At 46.4% G+C, this 18,121-nt stretch overlaps 1 protein-coding gene across 2 annotated transcripts in view; it reads right to left on the minus strand.

Annotated features, from left to right (window-relative positions):
* Nucleotides 1-14,424, minus strand: part of RBM33 (RNA binding motif protein 33) — a 114,612-nt gene extending 100,188 nt beyond the window's left edge. For both annotated transcript variants that reach the window (XM_070423585.1, XM_070423584.1), the window contains exon 1: nt 14,189-14,424. In XM_070423585.1, coding sequence (XP_070279686.1) covers nt 14,189-14,231 — 43 coding nt within the window. In that variant the 5' untranslated portion in view covers nt 14,232-14,424. The remainder of the gene's footprint in view (nt 1-14,188) is intronic.
* Between the last annotated feature and the right edge of the window lie 3,697 nt (nt 14,425-18,121).

The following is an 18,121-nucleotide window of genomic DNA, read 5'->3' on the forward strand; positions in this document are numbered from 1 at the left end:
TGAAAATTAAGCAACAAAAACCAAGGCTAGAACTGAGGCCATGAATCCTGTACCCTTCATTTATTCGACAATTATTTCTTCAGCTCTTAAGCAACCTGTGGGTCGCGACCCCTGAAAATACATTCTGCATATCAGATATTTACATGACGATTCATAACAGTAGCAAAATTACAGTTATGAAGTAGCAATGAAAATAATTTTATGGTTGGGGGTCACCACAACATGAGGAACTGTATTAAAGGGTCGCAGCATTAGGAAGGTTGAGAACCACTGAATGTATTCCGGGAATTGTCCTACATATTTGGCATAGGGATGTCCAAGATAACAAAAATCTCTACCCTTGAGTAGGTTATAGTCTAAGAGGCGGAGACAAACAATAACCCCAATACATACGTATGTAATCTAACTTAAGGTATTTATTGGAGAAAATAGAGCAGGGCAGTAAAGAAGATGGAAAATAAGGAGGGACGTGAGCAGGACCAAGACATGATTGCTTTATGCAGGCAGCTCTGGCTGGGAACGCAGGGAGCTGGAATAGCTGTTGAAGGGGATTAATGTGGGAGCAAGGTGATCATGTGCAGGTATATACACTGAGGGGGAAAGTGATCCCAGAAGAGGATGAAGAAAAGTAGGAATAACTATTGGGAATCAAGGGCTTAAAAGGCAAAGAGCTGGGACTCTGAGCTTGGAATCCTGACTCTTACTGGAGGGCAGAAAGAAGTTTGTATTGAAAAGGCAAATGGAGCCCAACTGGCGTGGCTCAGTGGTTGAGCACCGACCTATGAACCAGGAGGTCATGGTTCAATTCCCGGTCAGGGCACATGCCTGGGTTGCGGGCTCAATCTCCAGTGGGGGGCATGCAGAAGGCAGCTGGTCAATGATTCTCTCTCATCCTTGATGTTTCTCCATCTCTCTCCTCTCTGAAATCAATAAAAATCCTATATAATAAAGAGCTAATATGCAAATGGTCATCATGCCCTCATGCCATCACACCGTAACTGCTCAGACACTCAACACTGGGGAGAGAGGAATGGGGACCAGCCAGGCACAAATGAGCTCTCGAGAGAGGAATGGGGACCAGGAGGCACAAATGAGCTCTCCAGAGAGGAATGGGACCAGCCAGGCTGCGGCTGGGAGAACAAGCCACCCACCCCACGGTCCCAGGCGCCAGCGGCTGGGGCTACGGCCCGGGAGAGAGACAAGCCGCATGCCCTATGGTACCGGCGGTCCCAGGCACCAGCTTCTGCAGCCCAGGAGAGTGACAAGCCGCCCACCCCGTGGTCCTGGGCGCCAGCGGCTGGGGCTGTGGCCCGGGAGAGGGACAAGCCGCCTGCCCCACGGTCCCGGGCGCCTGCAGCTGTGGCCCAGGATGCCGCCTGCTCACAGTCCCCTGCAGCTGCGGCTGGCCCAGGTGAAGCCAGCCCGGGTCCTGGGTGCCTGTGGCCAGCCAGAGGGAGGGAAGCCTGGGTCCCAAGTGCCTGTGACTGGCCGGAGAAGGGAATCCTGGGTCCCGGGTACGAGGCGAGGAAGAGGCAGTTAGGGGCGATCAGGCCAGCAGGGGAGCAGGCAGAGGTGATTAGGGGCGATCAGGCAGGCAGACAGAGGGGTTAGGGGCAATCAGGCAGGCAGGCAAGCAAGCGAGCCATTAGGAGCCAGTGGTCCCGGATTGTGAGAGGCAGTCAGACATCCCCCAAGGGGTTCCAGATTGGAGAGGGTGCAGGCCGGACTGAGGGAGCGCCCCCCACCCCGCCTGTGCACAAATTTCATGCACCGGGCCTCTAGTATATATACAAAAAAAAATAAAGGCAAGTGGAGGCCTCTACTAGGTGTACCAGATAATAATGTGGATTTTTTTCAATAGATGGAGTTACACATATGTTGATATTTATGCGATCTGATATGTATGCTACTTTGTTGTATTGACAGCAAGTTTCAAAACTTCATATGTCAAATTTGCTGAAGGTGTTAACACCTTTCGTACCACATAGAAATCTCTAAGACATACGCCAGGGACCGCACATTTTCGGGCAAACTGCACGTTATTTAAATCATCATAATGCACTTTAGGTGTCGTTTTTCAATAATTATAACATTTTTATTTACAAAAACAATTAAACAATTAAAGTTCCTAGTACTTTTTTAACGTATGGTACTGCATAAAACATTTTCCTCTATGAAGAGGGACCAAACAAAATTTACATAAGTATCTAGATTCGCTCCTTTTTCCATGGGCATGAAAAACGAGAAAACTCGTGAGCGGTCCTTAACAGATGGTGCGCGAAACACGAGAAAACTCATGAGTGGTACGAAAGGTGTTAACATCATAGATATTTTTACACTTAAAAATGTCGAATTTCGTGTCAAAAAAAGAGCATTTGCGGGAAGTTTTAATTCATTACTTTATTTTGAAAAAAAGTGCTGCCGAATACTTCGGGAAGCTTATGGTGAACATGCTCCATCTCAAGATACTTGTGAACGCTGGTTTAAACGCTTTAAAAGTGATGATTTCCATGTGAAAGACAAAGAACGTCCAGATCAACCGAAAAAGTTTGAAGACCAACAATTACAAGCATTATTGGATGAAGATCCGGGTCAAACTCAAAAACAACTTGCAGAAAGCAAACCATTTCCGATCATTTACAAGCAATGGAAAAGATTTTAAAGGAAGAAAAATGGGTGCCACAACAACTGAACAAAAGACAAATGGAAAACTGAAAAGTCATCAGTAAAATGTTGCTTCAATGGCACGAAATAAAGTCTTTTTTGCATCGAATTGTGACTGGCGATGAAAAGTGGATTTATTTTTGAGAATCCCAAACGCACAAAATAATGAGTTGATCCAGGTCAACCATCAACATCGACTGCAAGGCCAAATCGCTTTGGAAAGAAGACAATGCTCTGCATTTGGTGGGATCAGGAAGGTGTGGTGTATTATGAGCTTCTAAAACCAGGTGAAACCATTAATACTGATCGCTACCGACAACAAATAATCAATTTAAACCACACTTTGATCGTGAAACAACCAGAATGTGCCAGAAGACAAGGCATAGTAATTTTGCTTCATGATGACGCACCATCACACACTTCAAAGTCAGTTAAAGACACATTAAAAGATCTTGCCTGGGAAGTATTAACCCACCCGCCGTATTCACCAGAACTTGCTCCTTCAGATTACCACTTGTTCTGATCGATGGCACACGCACTTTCTGAGCAGCACTTCAAAACGTATGAAGAAGTGGAAAATTGGGTCTCTGAATGGTTTGCCTCAAAACAAGAAAAGTTCTATTGGGAGGTATGCACAAATTATCTGAAAGATGGGGGAAATGTGTAGCTAGCAATGAACATTGCTTTGAATAAAGCACTTTTGATGTTTCTCTTGAAATTATCATGTTTTCTTTGATTACAAAATCCACAGTATTAACCGGTACACCTAGTATTTTCTGAAGAAGCAATCTCATCTCCAGACACAGAGTAAACAGGAAAAATTGTAAAGGTAACCCAGTGAGATATTACTACAGCAGCAAGTTGGAAGAGGAAAACAAACAGTTTCCGAAAGAAGTTAGGAATGATGGTAAATGTGGGCAACCTTGTGCTTGGACAAAGGCATATAATGCAAACAAAAGACCACACCTAACGATGCAAAAGCAAGAGCATCTTTTCTCTCTCCCAGAATATGGAATGTGAAATGGGTATGGAAAGAGTCATGACTCAAATCCTAAGAAACTAAGACAAGAATCCCATGCCTTTTTATTCTTATTACATTTTCTGCAGTCATTTCTCATCTGTTCTCTAGAACATAGACAAGTCCTTCTTTCCTATCTGTCACACTGAGCAGAAGCATGAGAACAAACTGTCCACATTAGCTCAATGTTCTAAAGCAGCGGTTCTCAACCGGTGGGTCGCGACCCCTTTGGGGGTCGAACGACCCTTTCACAGGGGCCGCCTAAATACATCCTGCATATCAGATATTTACATTACGATTCATAACAGCAACATTATAGTTATGAAGGAGCAACGAAAATAATTTTTATGGTTGGGGGTCACCACAACATGAGGAACTGTATTAAAGGGTCGCAGCATTAGGAAGGTTGAGAACCACTGTTCTAAAGGGAGAGCAGCACATTCCTGACGTCAGGGGAAGAGTGCTGAGCAGGACAGGAGTGCCAGTGCCCTTGTCTGCAGACTCTCCTCCTAAGGCTTAACCTACACTAGACATGGTTTTAATAAGGGAGTCAATTAAGTGTGTATCTATAATTAACACAACTTTCTTAGAATTCTATTTCCTCATCTTTTCCAGGAAACTGGAACTTAGATTAGAATCTTATGGAATATTAGCTTGGAACAGAGTTCTAGCAATTGCCTAGTCCAAGGGTCAGCTAACTACAGACCTGGCCACCTGTTTTTGGCCAAATTTGGCTACTGTCTGTTTATGTACGTAAGTGTTTACTGGAACACGGCGTGCCAATTCAAACTACACATTGTCTACAGCTGCTTTCAAGCTACACAGGCAGAGGAATTGCAATAGAAGCCATGTGATCCACAGAGCCCACTTTGGGCCTTTACAAAGTTTGCCAACCTCTGCTCTGGTTCAGTGATTTTCAACCTTTTTCATCTGAAGGTTACACAAACCAATTACTAAAATACTGAGGCACACCAAAAAATAATATTTTTTGCCCATCTGACAAAAATAGGTATACTGTTGATTTACTTAAAAAAATCATTACCTACCCTTTTTGCTCCAAGGTGACTTTTTAAAAAATCAGACGCCTATACTTGTATATAAAAATTTCTGATGCCAAGAATTAACCAATCAGATGCAACCTTATTATGCACCGTGATCAATTAAGACGCAACTCTGTTATATGACCTACATATTTATGGTTCAAGACAGGGCATTCACACCACACAGCTATTGTTGTGTTACCTGTTGTCATTTTTTTTTTAATCTGACAATCTCAGGGAAAAGAGGTCAGTGCCCCTGACTAAATAGGCATCGCATGTTTTAAAAATTGTTGCAGCACACCAGTTAAAGAAAATCTCTGCTCTAAAAGTTCTCAACCTCCTACCCTAGCTGGCTCAGTGGATAGAGCCATCGGCCTGTGGACTGAGGGGTCCTGGATTCAATTCCGGTCAAAGGCACATGCCCGGGTTGTGGGCTCAATCCTTAGTAGGAGGTGCGCAGGAGGCAGCCAATCAATGATTCTCTCTCATCACTGGTGTTTCTATCTCTCTCCCTCTCCTTTTCCTCTATGAAAATTAAAAAATATACTTAAAAGTTCTCAACCTCTTTTCTTTTACCTCAATGCCATTCTCACGTATTGTGAGTCACTATCAAAGTCAAAACTCAGTATTTTACTGGTAAGGAAATCCAGACCCTTTATTTAAACAGTAACTAGAAAAAAGGATCAGGGTAATGTTCGAGAACTTTGAAAATGAGCATATTAGCCTTACAGTATTACATGAAATTCTGAGTAGCCAAGCAAAATGTTCAGAAAGAGCCCACACCTATATCATGTTGCTTGAAAAATAATTTCTCCTCATTGTTTTAAAATCTTATAGGGCCCCTGGACGGGTTCTCCTCTATGAACTTAGTGCTTTGTTTACACAGTGTAGTGCACAGGGCCGTTTGTTTGTCTTGCAACTGACTTTCCTCTTCCGGTGTTGGGAAATCAATAGCTGACAAGTCCTGACAGATAGCAAGGTTCTGCCTCCCAACATGGAAGCTATCAAACCCGGACCCTTGAGTTCTCAATCATCCTTGGCGGCCTGGAAAAGGACGAGTAGCCTGAGCTTGGCCAACTGGGTGTTCCCATCATGACTTAGAATCTACAGGAAATGACACCCATCCCTCTTTTTAAAAAATTAATCCTTCTAGCCCTAACCGGTTTGGCTCAGTGGATAGAGCGTCGGCCTGCGGACTGAGGAGTCCCAGGTTCGATTCCGGTCAAGGGCATGTACCTTGGTTGCGGGCACATCCCCAGTAGGGGGTGTGCAAGAGGCAGCTGATCGATGTTTCTCTCTCATCGATGTTTCTAATTCTCTCTTCCTTCCCCTCTGTAAAAAAAAAAATCAATAAAATATATATTTAAAAAAAAATTAATCCTTCTAGCCCTAGCTGGTTTTGCTCAGTGGACAGAGCAGTCAGCCTGGGTTTGATTCCAGTAAAGGGCACATGCCCGGGTTGTGGGCTCAATCCCCAGTAGGGGGCGTGCAGGAGGAAGCTGATCAATGATTCTCTCTCATCATTGATGTTTCTATCACTCTCCCTCTCCCTGCCTCTCTGAAATCAATAAAAATATATAATAATAAGAAAATGAATCGTTCTAAAGGACCAGCCACTACGTTTAAGAAATGTCAAAGAAAGGGACAAAGCCCTTCCTGCAATCTTTCTTCCTTCCACAGATAGAGTGACTGTGGTGCATGCTGTGGGCACTGGGCTCTCCGCAGGTGCAGAGGAGAATGTCAGCAATGCACTTCCTAGAAGCCTTCCCTGCTGCCTCTGAGTTACAGTCTGCAAGGCAAGGCACTCCTAGGAGGCTTGAGTCACAATCATCACAGCTGTTGTCAGGAGACAGAGGCAGGACACACACAGGTGACAAGAGGTTCTCAGAGGTCAGGGAGCTCTTGGAAACCATGTGCTGCATCTGGGCTTGTAGGAGCTGTGATAGGGGTGGCTTCTCAAGTCTCAATAGCATCCAAAGTCAGCTCCTCCAGTGCTGCAGACTGAGCGGGCCTGGGAGCTCTCCCCTGTCCTCAGTCACAGAGCTTCCAGGCAAGGTCCTTGTATCAGACTGACAGAAACAGAGAAGGGTTTCCTGAGCACTGCACCTCCAGCCCTGCGAAGAGCTGTAGAAGCTCTGATTCCTGTAGTAAAGCCCTCCATATCTGGAATGTATAGCACAGCTTCTGTTGACCTGACTGATAAAACCCAAATAAGCCGGCACTACTGCACAACTACACACAGGTCCATTCTCCTCCAGCAAGCTAGCATTTTCACATTTGCTTAATCCATCCCAAATCTTCCTTTTACAGATGTGAAAACTAAGACTAACCAGTTAGTAAACAAGCAAACCCAGATTTCAACTCAGGTCTACCAATACAGAGCTCTTGAACTTATTTAGCAAGCAACCTTAGAACACAGCCTCTGATTTCCTATGTCGAAATATTACGGGGCAGCCAGGTCTTCCTCGAGTGTAGGTAGGAAGATCACTCGCACATGGTACCTACTAAATCACGCAGGCAGAATCATTCTAACGTACAGGCTGCAATCTGGTGGCCTACAAGACACATGTGTCTTTGAATTATGTGGGGTTTTTTTAATTAATCAACTTAGTTGCCAATATTTTAAAAATAGAACTATATGTAAGTATAGAGTTCCATTTTCTCTCAAAAAAGAAAGAAAATATCAAAATATCTAGAATAGTGGACCCAAATTTACCACAGCTAAGTCAACTGAAGATGTACAGCATTTGGCCAAACAGAAAGAAGGCTCCTGCACTTATATGAAAAGTAATCATGAGGGAGTGGCACCACAGAGCCTGCCTGGCAGAAAAGACCGTGGGGTGCCTCCTTTCTCCAGTCTTTTGCTTGACTTTATCAACTACCAAGGTACCTATCCTTCCGAAAGAATCTCAAGGAACTGTCTCACTAATCTTATGTTTTTTTAAAATAAACAAAGTCAAAATCCAATAGTAAGAGTTTCAGAAGGTAAGAACAGAGGAGATGAAAAGCAGAAAAACAATAAGAAGAAAATTCCGCAGAACTGAATTGAAGGATGCATATTTCCAGGCTAAAGTGTTAACTAAATGCATGGCACAATAAAGACAAAAGACCTATGCCAATGACATTTTGGAACACGGGAGAAAAGGAAAATCACCAGAAATAAAGAACTGTCATCAGAAATTTTCAAGAGCAGAACTGGAAGACAGAACATGTATGGTAATACAACCAAAAATCTAAGGAAAATGCATTCAAATCTATAATTCTAGATCTAACAAATCATCATTCGACTGAAAAGGTTAGAATCTGTTCATAATACATGGGTCTCAAAAAATTTACCTTCACGCACCCATTCTTAGAAAGTGGAGCGTTTTACTTTATGTTAATTAATTTGAAAATATATAACAAAGGATAATTTTTCCAGAAAAATTTATTAGAATGACCAGTGAATGTAAAAAGCTAAACTAACCAAAAAGAGAAGGAACTGAAAAGTAACTTACGCTAAATTAACCAAAAACAGAAGGAACTGAAAAGTAACTTAAAGAGGCACCAGTCCAAATTGGCTTTGCAGACTAGAGTTCTTCCAATATTTAATAATGCGATTTTTACACTGCCCCAGAAAGCTTCACAACTCATTCTAGGAAGCCACTTATCTTGTAAAAAACAGGATAGCACATGTGCACAAATACAAAGGAAGACAACTATAACGATCTTTTACAATCATAAAAGAATCCTAAAGTAAAATCAACAATACAGTAAAAGAATAAAATATGCAGAACAAGGTTCTGAATCCAAGAATACAGGGCTGGTTCAACATTGAAAATCAATACATCCTATATAATAAAAGAGAAAGATGTAAACTGACCATCCCTCCATGACGCCTACCAGCCAATCAGGCGTGAGTATGCAAATTAACCCAACAAAGATGGCGGTTTAATTTGTATATGCGGGCGCCAAGCAGCCTGGGTCCTGGGAACATCCTCGGGACCCAGGCCGCTCCGAGCCTGTAGGCCCACGTGTAGGCCTTGAGCGGCCGGTGTCACAGAACGCCCCGGCCAGGAGTGGCCTACGGGCATCGGCGCCAAGTGGCCCGGGTCACGGGACAAGCGGCCAGGGACACCAAGCACAAGTAAGTGGCCACAGGGCGGGGCAGGAACTTCCGCCTCAAGTTCCCACCCCGCGGCCGCTTGCGCGTGCACCCGCGCCAAACAGCCCGGGTCCCAGGACACCAAGCGGGCCAGGTCCCGGGACAAGCAGCCGGGGGCGCCAAGCAGGCTGGGTCCCGGGACAAGCGGCAGGGGTGGCCAAGTGGGCTGGGTCCCGGGACAAGCGGCCAGGGTGCCAAGCGCAAGCGGCCACGCCAAGCGGCCCGGGTCCACGCCCCCCAGCCTGGTGGACACAGCGAACGCAGGGCTGCCAGGCTTGGGGGTGTGCCCCCAGCAGCTGCCGTGCGCTGTGTCCACGGGATCCATGTCCCCCAGCCCGTGGACACAGCAAATACGCGGCCACCGGGCTTGGAGGCGTGCCCCCGGCGGCCATCCGGACACACCCCTAGCCCAGTGGACACAACGCAGGGGAGTCTCTGTGCATAGGCTGCAGAGGAAACACCTTTTCTTTTCTTTAAAAAATATATTTTATTGATTTTTTTACAGAGAAGAGGGGAGAGGGATAGACTGTCAGAAACATCGATGAGAGAGAAACATTGATCAGCTGCCTCCTGCACATTCGCCACTGGGGATGTGCTCCCAACCAAGGTACATGCCCTTAACAGGAATCAAACCTGGGACCCTTCAGTCTGCAGGCGGATGCTCTATCCACTGCGCCAAACCAGTTCAAGCGTAAACACCTTTTCTGACCGCGCATTGTCTAAGCTCCCTATACGCCGCCACTTGCAGTGTTCTTGGTAACTTGGGTTATAAGAATCCAAGAAGGTGATCTAGGATTTTTCCACCACACTCCTGAAGGAAAAAACGAAGGTCTGCTGCTGGAGGGGCTAAGAAATGTCATATCCTGCCCTAACCGGTTTGGCTCAGTGGATAGAGCCTCAGCCTGCCAACTGCAGGGTCTGGGTTCGATTTTGATCAAGGGCATATACCTAGGTTACAGGCTCCTCCCTGGCCTGGGCCCAGGTCAGGACTCATGCGGGAGGCAACCAATCAAAGTGTCCCTCTCACTTGATGTTTCTCTCTGTCTGTCCCTCTCTCTTCCACATTCTCTAAAAATCAATGGAAACATACCCTCAGGTGAGGGAGGGTAGGGTAGGGGAGGGGAGGGGAGGAAAGAAAAGTCATATCCTATGAAAGACATATCTTGAAAATGCCTAAAGAAAGTTGTCATTTTTTCATGGTGAAGGGACTGGAATTCCGTGTTGATGAAAACACCTTGGCGGCTGTGGTGGCTGGCAGTGGCTGCAGTAGCGGGGTGATGGGGCTGGCGCCTTCCCCTGATCAGCCTGGTAACTTCCCACAGAGGGAGGCCAGACTGTGGCTTAGGCCCGCTCCCCCAAGGGAGCGGGCCTAAGCCGTCAGTAGGACATCTTCTGAGGGCTCCCAGTCTGTAAGAGGGGGCAGGCTGGGCTGAGGACACACACACACACACACACACACACCCTCCCCCCAGTGCACGAATTTCGTGCACCGGGCCCCTAGTTACTCTATATTGCAAGATAAAAGAAGGGGCCTCATCAATCACCTCAAGAAATACAGAAAAAGCAACTGATAAAATTAAAACCCAACTCAAAAAACAAATTTTCTTAGCTAAACAAAAATAACAGAAACCTACAGCAAACACCATACTCAATATTAAAAGAATGCTCATTTAAGTCAAAAAAGATGACAAGACAAAGACACCTGCCATCACCCATATTATTCAACATTATATTGGAGGGCTTGACAATGAAGGTTTCTAGAAGAAGTGTAAGAAAAAGAAATGAGATATAAATATTAGAAGAGAAGAGATTGCAAATATGACTGTCTAACTAGAAAATCTAAAGCATCAAAACTATTAAAACAAGATTCTAATAAGCCAGTTGTATATAATTCAATTACAAAAACACTTTTCTATAGATGAGTAACAAATTTGAGAATGTAATAGGTCAAACAAAACTATACCATCCACAATGAAAACAAATATAACATATCTAGGAATTAAACAAATAAATAGAAGAACTATAAAAAGAAAATTGTACTACTATAAGTTCCACTGGGGCAGGAATCTCTGTGTGGTCCGTTCAGTATGCATCCAATCTCTTAGGTAAGTGCCTGGCACATTCAATAAGCATGTGATAGATGACTGACGGGCATAAAAGAACTTAACAAAGGCATTCTCATTGCTGGATGAAAGAACCCATATGGTAAAAATACCGATCGTTCCCAAGTTATGTTGATAAATACAATGAGATCCTAATAAAAATTTCAGATTTACAGAACATGAAGATTCAGAAGTTCATTTTTTTATATTGTAAGAACAATTTTGCTGAAACCGGTTTGGCTCAGTGGATAGAGAGTCAGCCTGCGGACTGAAAGGTCCCAGGTTCGATTCCGGTCAAGGGCATGTACCTGGGCTGCGGGCACATCCCCAGTAGGAGATGTGCAGGAGGCGGCGGATCGATGTTTCTCTCTCATCAATGTTTCTAACTCTCTCTATCTCTCTCCTTTCCTCTCTGTAAAAAATCAATAAAATATATTTTAAAAAAATAAAAAACAATTTTAAAGAAATTTCTTTAAAAGAACATGCTATTTAATACACGCAAAATGAAGCAATAATTTTTTAAAATTTATTATAAATAGTAATTTAACATGTAAAAAAGATGGATAAGATGGAGAATTCAATCAATCATATTAGAACTGTGAGAAGCCCCAAATTCACACCATATCCAAAATAAAGTCTCATCCTATATAATAAAGCAGTGATATGCAAATTGACCATCACACCCTCACACAAGATAGCCACCCCCATGTGGTCAAAGATGGCCACCTCCATGTGGTCACAAGATGGCCAGCAGGGGAGGGCAGTTGTGGGCGATCAGACCAGCAGGGGAGGGCAGTTACGGGCAACCAGGCCAGCAGGGGAGGGCAGTTAGGTGTGACCGGGCCAGCAGGGTGACCAGGCCTGCAGGGGAAGGCAATTGGGGGCGACCAGGCCTGCAGGGGAGTACAGCTGGGGGTGACCAGGCCTGCAGGGGAGAGCAGTTGGGGAGGACCGGGCCTGCAGGGGAGGGCAGTTGGGGGCGACCGGGCCGGCAGGGGAGGGCAGTTGGGGGCGACCGGGCCGGCAGGGGAGCAATTGGCGTCAATCAGGCTGGCAGGGGAGTGGTAGGGGGTGATCAGGCAGGCAGGAGCAGTTAGGGGCAATCAGGCAGGCAGGCAGGCAGACAGGTGAGCAGTTGGGAGCCAGCAGTCCCGGATTGTGAGAGGGATGTCTGACTGCCAGTTTAAGGGATTGGGCCTAAACCAGCAGTCAGACATAGCCCGAGGGGTCCCAGATTGGAGAGGGTGCAGGCTGGGCTGAGGGAAACACGCCCCCCCCCCCCCGCCCCCAGTGCACAAATTTCGTGCACCGGGCCTCTAGTATGGAATTAAAGTTAAAATTTAAAAAATAATAATAAAGCAAAGGAGCATAAAATAGTAAAGCATACAGGAACTCTTGGCATGGCAACACTATTACGGAAAAAAAAAAAACATTAAAAATATACAAAAAATTCTTTAAAACAATGAGAGAGATCAACCACGCAATAAAAAAATATACAAATGATACAAGCAAGCAGAAAAATAAATACAATGTATGAAAACATAATTTCACTAGACACAAAAGGAAATACAAGTTACAACGTTGAAGCTATTTTTCTGTCTCAAGATTATAAAAAATATAGTAATAAACTCTTAGAAAGCGTATGGGAAAATGGGGTACTCTCATACATTACTAACGGTACCAGCGTTTTTGAGGACAACTTGGCAATAGCTATCAAAATTGTAAACATATGTAATTTCCACTTGAAGCAGTATCTATCCTCCAGAAATATTGGTTTAAGCACACCAAGACATGTCTAGAGATGTTTGGTGCAATGTTTTCTAAAGCAGTGAAAAAGTATAAAACTGAAACGGTTAAACAATAGTGGGTCCAAATGGTGCCCACCTACTGGGTGCTCACCTACTGTAGACTCACGAAGCTCGCAGGGCCTAACCCTTAAATGGACAAAGGGACAGCAGAATGCTACCTGGTTCCAGTCTTGCTGTTAGACCACAGAGCTGTAAATGTACACAGAAAAGAGCAAAGGGGCTCGTAAAGAAAACATTCATTCTCCAATTCATCCACGTGGCAAATTGCTCAACAGTCCCCACAGGGACGGTGAAACACAGGGCTCCTAACAGATAGGCTGCACTCGGGTCCTCGTGGGGCTCACAGACTACCAGGAAAGGAAGATTATAAAGAAAAAGATAACTAAGTAACATTATAAAATGGAGTAAATGTCCGAAGAAAACCCAGGAGCCAGAGAACAGTGGGGAGGGAGGCACAGGAGCAGGAGGTGGACATACTTGACACAGAACGAAAGCTCCAGCCGGGCGGGGGTGGGGTGGGATGTGCGGAAACTAACTTTCTGGGGTTGGGCTTCCGAGAGCCTTCCATCTGTGGATTACAGTCATTGTCATTCACAAACTCGCCAGCTAAAAAACGAGAAACGTGAGGAGGACACCCTAACAAGATGTACTGACCGGGATGTTCCCCAACCGCACCCCGAAAATGACAGCAAATACACCATTCTGAGCCCCAGAAGGTCGCCAAGAAGGTAAACCATGTATTTCAAAGTTCAACTCGAAAGATAAAACACGGAAAAAGAAAAAAAAAGAAAGACCTAGCATCAAAGTGGCAAACTGCAGATCACATCGCCAAAGGTTTTGACATTTCGGCCAAAACTCCAGGCGGGTGACAGTGACACGGCCGAAGAAGGCTCTGGCCTCGACACGAGTGGGTGTCACTGTTTCCATGACGACCGCGCCTCCCGAGCGCGGCTCTCCGCGTCTGTCAAACTTCCCATCAGCCCTAAAAGTCTCACCACAGACTAGCTCCGTATTAAAAAGCAAACACTAAACCCCTCAATCAACACAATGTAATTTCGCCAGAAAGTGGCTTTGAGGTGTGAGGCCCGTCAGGCACTTCCGCCTCCGAGCGAGACGCGCGGCCCGGTAATGCGCACGGGTCCCGCTCCCTCCGTGCGCGCCGCCACGCGAGCCGCTAACAGGTTTTCACCGCACGGGCGAGGGCTCCACGGGAAACACGGCTGGGGTGGCCTTCGGGACTCCACAGCTACCCGACGCGCCAGGGCCCCGGCGGCGATCTCTCGCCTCCCGCGACAAGCCGGCCCTCGCCCGCTCCCGGGCCTGCGCTCCGTGCGGGCGCGGCAGCGGTGGGGCCCGCGGGGGCCATGGGGATGCGGCCGGGCGCGGCTGGCCAGGGCCGGCGGCTCACGTACCTGCGGCGCCGGCTCCTCCGCCCGCTCCCAGCGCGGCCGCCATGCTGCTGCGACGCCCGCTTCCGCCTCGCCCCGCGCGCCAGCTGGGGGCCGGGGCCGGCGGGCCGGAACGGGGACGCGGCGAGCGAGGCGGGTCCGGTCGCTGGCCCTGCTCCTCCGCGGGGAGAAAACAACAAACTACCGTAACATGGCCGCCACCTCGCCGCCGCCGCGGTGCACGCCGGGAGGATGGCGGCCGGAAGGCGCGGCGCGGGGGCGGGGGCTAGGGCCCTCAGAGGCCGCGGCGCCTCCGAGCCTCCTCCGAGAGGCCGAGGCCGAATGCGGAACAAGAACGGGCTGGCGGCCACCCCGCTCGGCTCCACAAACCCAAACGTTTGAAGCGGGGGCGGGAGCGGCTGCCGGTCGTACTTTGGTCCCAGGTTCTGTCGTAAGCGCTTTGCAGCAGGTGCCGCGCCGTGCTTTACGGCAGGCGGATCTCCGGTCGACAGCGGGAGCTAGTAGGCCTCGCGCGCGCCTCCGTGGGGCCCGAGCTTAGTGTCAGTGTTTGAACAGGGAGGCGGGGAGCCGGGGCGGGAGTAACTGGCCGAGCTGACGCGGAAGGGAGCACACAGTCTCGGGCTCCGTCCGTCTGCAGGGCCGCGTGCCCGCGCATGCGCATTGCTGGACCCCCGCCGAGCGCGCGCAGCCGGGGTCTGCGTTGGGGCAGTTGCGCGGACCGGGTGCACCGAGCCCAGCTCTGGGTGCTGCCCTGAGACTCGTTTAGGTACCGGGGTTTAAAGAAGAGCCGGAGTCTGCATTTCTGAGCAGCGAAAAGCTCATAAAACGAGTCAGTCATAAGTGGCCTGGAGTAAAGGGTATTGGGGTCCAAGGCAGTGACCAGGGAAGGCTGAAAGCTACTGGGATCAGGCGTCCAAAGAAGGCTGCCTGGTGGTTAGCATTTGGGGGGAGGAGGGGAGGATGTCATGGGATCTTCAAATACAGACTGCAAACATTGATTCCAAAACAGTCATGGTCGGGGAGATGGGGAAAGGAAAGGGTAATCTTACGTAGAGAGAATACTGGACAGAGGCTCAGCTGTCGAGTGGCTTGTGTGGCTGAGAACTGGAAGCGGACCCCGCGGCGGCTGAGTGTTGGGATAAGCTGGGAAGGCCTGGAAGGGCCAGAAGGCATTGTCTGAAGCTGTGGCGTACAGAACGGTTCTAACAGCAGAAATTACTTGTAGGATTTGTGTTTTAGAAAGATGGTTCTGACAACACGAGAGAGAATAGGCAGCGTGGGTAGGTATGAACGGGAGGTATCCCAGTTAGTAACAATTGCAGCAGTCCCTGCAGGAGAAAGGTTCCTGGATGTATAGAGATGGGCAGGTGAGGAAGCAGTGTAATCAGAGGTGAATGGTAGCAACAACTGAACAAATGAAAACTCAGACACACCCAACAGTACGGTGGTTACCAGAGGGAAAGATGGTGGGGGAGGTAGTGCGGGATGAAGGGAATCAAATATATGATGAAGGAAGAAAATGTGGGTGGTGGGCACCAATATGCAGATGATGTATTATAGAATTGTATACTTGGAACCTAGGCAATTTTATTAACCAATGTCACTCCAACAGATTAAAAAATTTTAAAGAAGTTTAAATGTTTAAACTTTTTAAAATCAATCTTTTTCAAACATTCAATTAAGAAGGAATATATCATGGGCATAATCAGTTCCAAATCCAATACATCCCATTCGTGTTGGGTAGCAGATACATTTAAAGGAATTTCAGAAAATAGAGTACAGTGTCCCCCCTCCCCAAAAAAAGTTAATGGTAGAATCTTGATGGCCAAAACAATGTTTACTTTAAAACTCTTTCAACTTTTATATATGTTTGAAATTTGTCATAATACAATGCTTGAACAAAATAAACATTCCTTGTTTTATAACTAATGTAATACCTAAAAAACAAAAGTTTACAAACAACTTTGACTCAACTGCATGTAATTGATGCAAAAAAATAAACAATATGCTTGGCAAGCAAAGTCAAATAACTGTCTCCATCACAAAGCACATGAACACATCTAGGTTTTTATCATTGATTTTTTGAGAGAGAAAGGAAGCGGGAGAGAAAAAAAACAAACATCAGATTGAGAGTGATGCCTCTGGCAGGGTATCTAACCCAAAACCTGGGTATGTGCCCTAACTGGGAATCGAATGGGTGACCTTTTGGTGCACTGGACAATGCCCAACCAACTGATTCCCACTGGCCAGGGCTAACACACCCAGATTTAAAATGGCTTACATACCTAATCACTTTTTTTTTTTCATCCAGGATGGAATTTCTACCTCAAGATATTTTCCAATATAGCTCCACTGGTGATTTTGAGAAGGATGCTTCAAAAAAAATAAATTCACAAAGCTGCAACAATCTCATAGATACTTTGTAGCCATATTATACTTCTGGAAAGACATGTATCTCAGTTACGAACCACCTGAAACTAAATTTCTCTAAGACTAAAGTCTCTAAACTTTTTTGATCCAACACCCATTGGAAAAATGTTTAAGCCTGGACACCAAATATTTGAAGATCTTGATAAATTACTGTGAGTAAAGGTTTAATGAACCCGTCTATCTTCCCTACAGACAAATACCACTTTGAGTAGACTTTCTGCCTTGTTCTAGAAACCTGAGAAAGGTGGGATGTCAGCTGTGTTATTCAGTAACACGGTGTCACAAGTGCCCTCTGGCTGGTTAACTGCTGCTGGCTGCAGAGGAATGAATAATCTCTAGACATCTGTCAGGAAGCCATAACCTAGGCTCTCTTTACCTGAGTGTGGAGAGCTAATAAACACAGGTAACTATTACAAGAGATATTGGTCCCCAGGGGTGAAGGGTTTCTAAGCCAGAGCAGCTCCCACACCCTAATCTTGCACCTTGTGGAGAGTGGCTACAGCGTTTGGACAGGTTCAAGCCTCAGACCGACTTGTGGCAAAGCCACATACAAGTCCCAGCTTGGAGGACAAAGTCCTCCCAGCACAAGTATAGCCAAAAGGCTATGGTTGTAAGGTTGACCTTAGAGTCCGACCCTGCAGTCCTCAGGTAGCTAAGGGATGTGAGCTGCTGCGGGTGCAGCAAGTGCTGCCAAAACAAGGCTTGATAGCATTCAGAGACTGGCAACAACAGGAAAGAAGCAGATTTGAAACTTGCAAGAACATTGTAAACATCTGCCCTTGTTTTGCTTTGTGTGATCTGACTATAAAATAAAGCTTCTGCTTACAGGCTGTGTCACTGTTTCCTCATCCAGGCACAGTGACCCACCTGGCCCCAGCTGTATTCTCTTGTGTGTTTTCTTTAATCCTTCACCCACCCTCCTCAGGTTCACCCCTGGCCGTGCTGGACACAGTTCACACCTGAGTTCCACTTTGGGTGCCAAGTAACAGTTCATATGTGGGGAGCTCATGCACATGTGTATGGACTGCAGCAAAGAGCGCCTAATACTGCACTGAGGGACTTTCTCCATCTTCCTAAATGAAGCTGTGCCATGTGTGACATTATACGAGTGTAAATGCTAGACCTGAGTAGACCTCCAAGTGAGCACTTAGGATCTCATACAGATCCTAGTGAAAATGTAACAGCTCAGCTTTGTTTTTAGTTAAAAGTGAAGACAGAAGCTTTCCTCCTCTGTCAATATGATGAACTGGAAATTCTAGGGCCCCTCCCTCCTGCTACAAAACAGATTCTGCAGAAAACACTTGTGGTGGTTGTATTACTGGGTTTTAGACATTAAAATTTCAAGGGAGCAAAAAAAAAAAAAAAAAGCAAGACCCTGAGCAATAAGCAGTGAGCATATAAGAGAGGCAGGGTTTCCCTAAGGCAAGGTACCCATTAGCAGTGTTGATAGGAAGTACGTTCTTGGCCCCTATTGGGGAGAGAGAAGATGAACATGGGCTCGCAGAT

This window comes from Myotis yumanensis, unplaced genomic scaffold (genome assembly GCF_028538775.1).
Source record: "Myotis yumanensis isolate MYYU_CA2020_CCGP unplaced genomic scaffold, mMyoYum1.0.hap1 SCAF_9, whole genome shotgun sequence".
In the NCBI taxonomy this organism is placed as follows: domain Eukaryota; kingdom Metazoa; phylum Chordata; class Mammalia; order Chiroptera; family Vespertilionidae; genus Myotis; species Myotis yumanensis.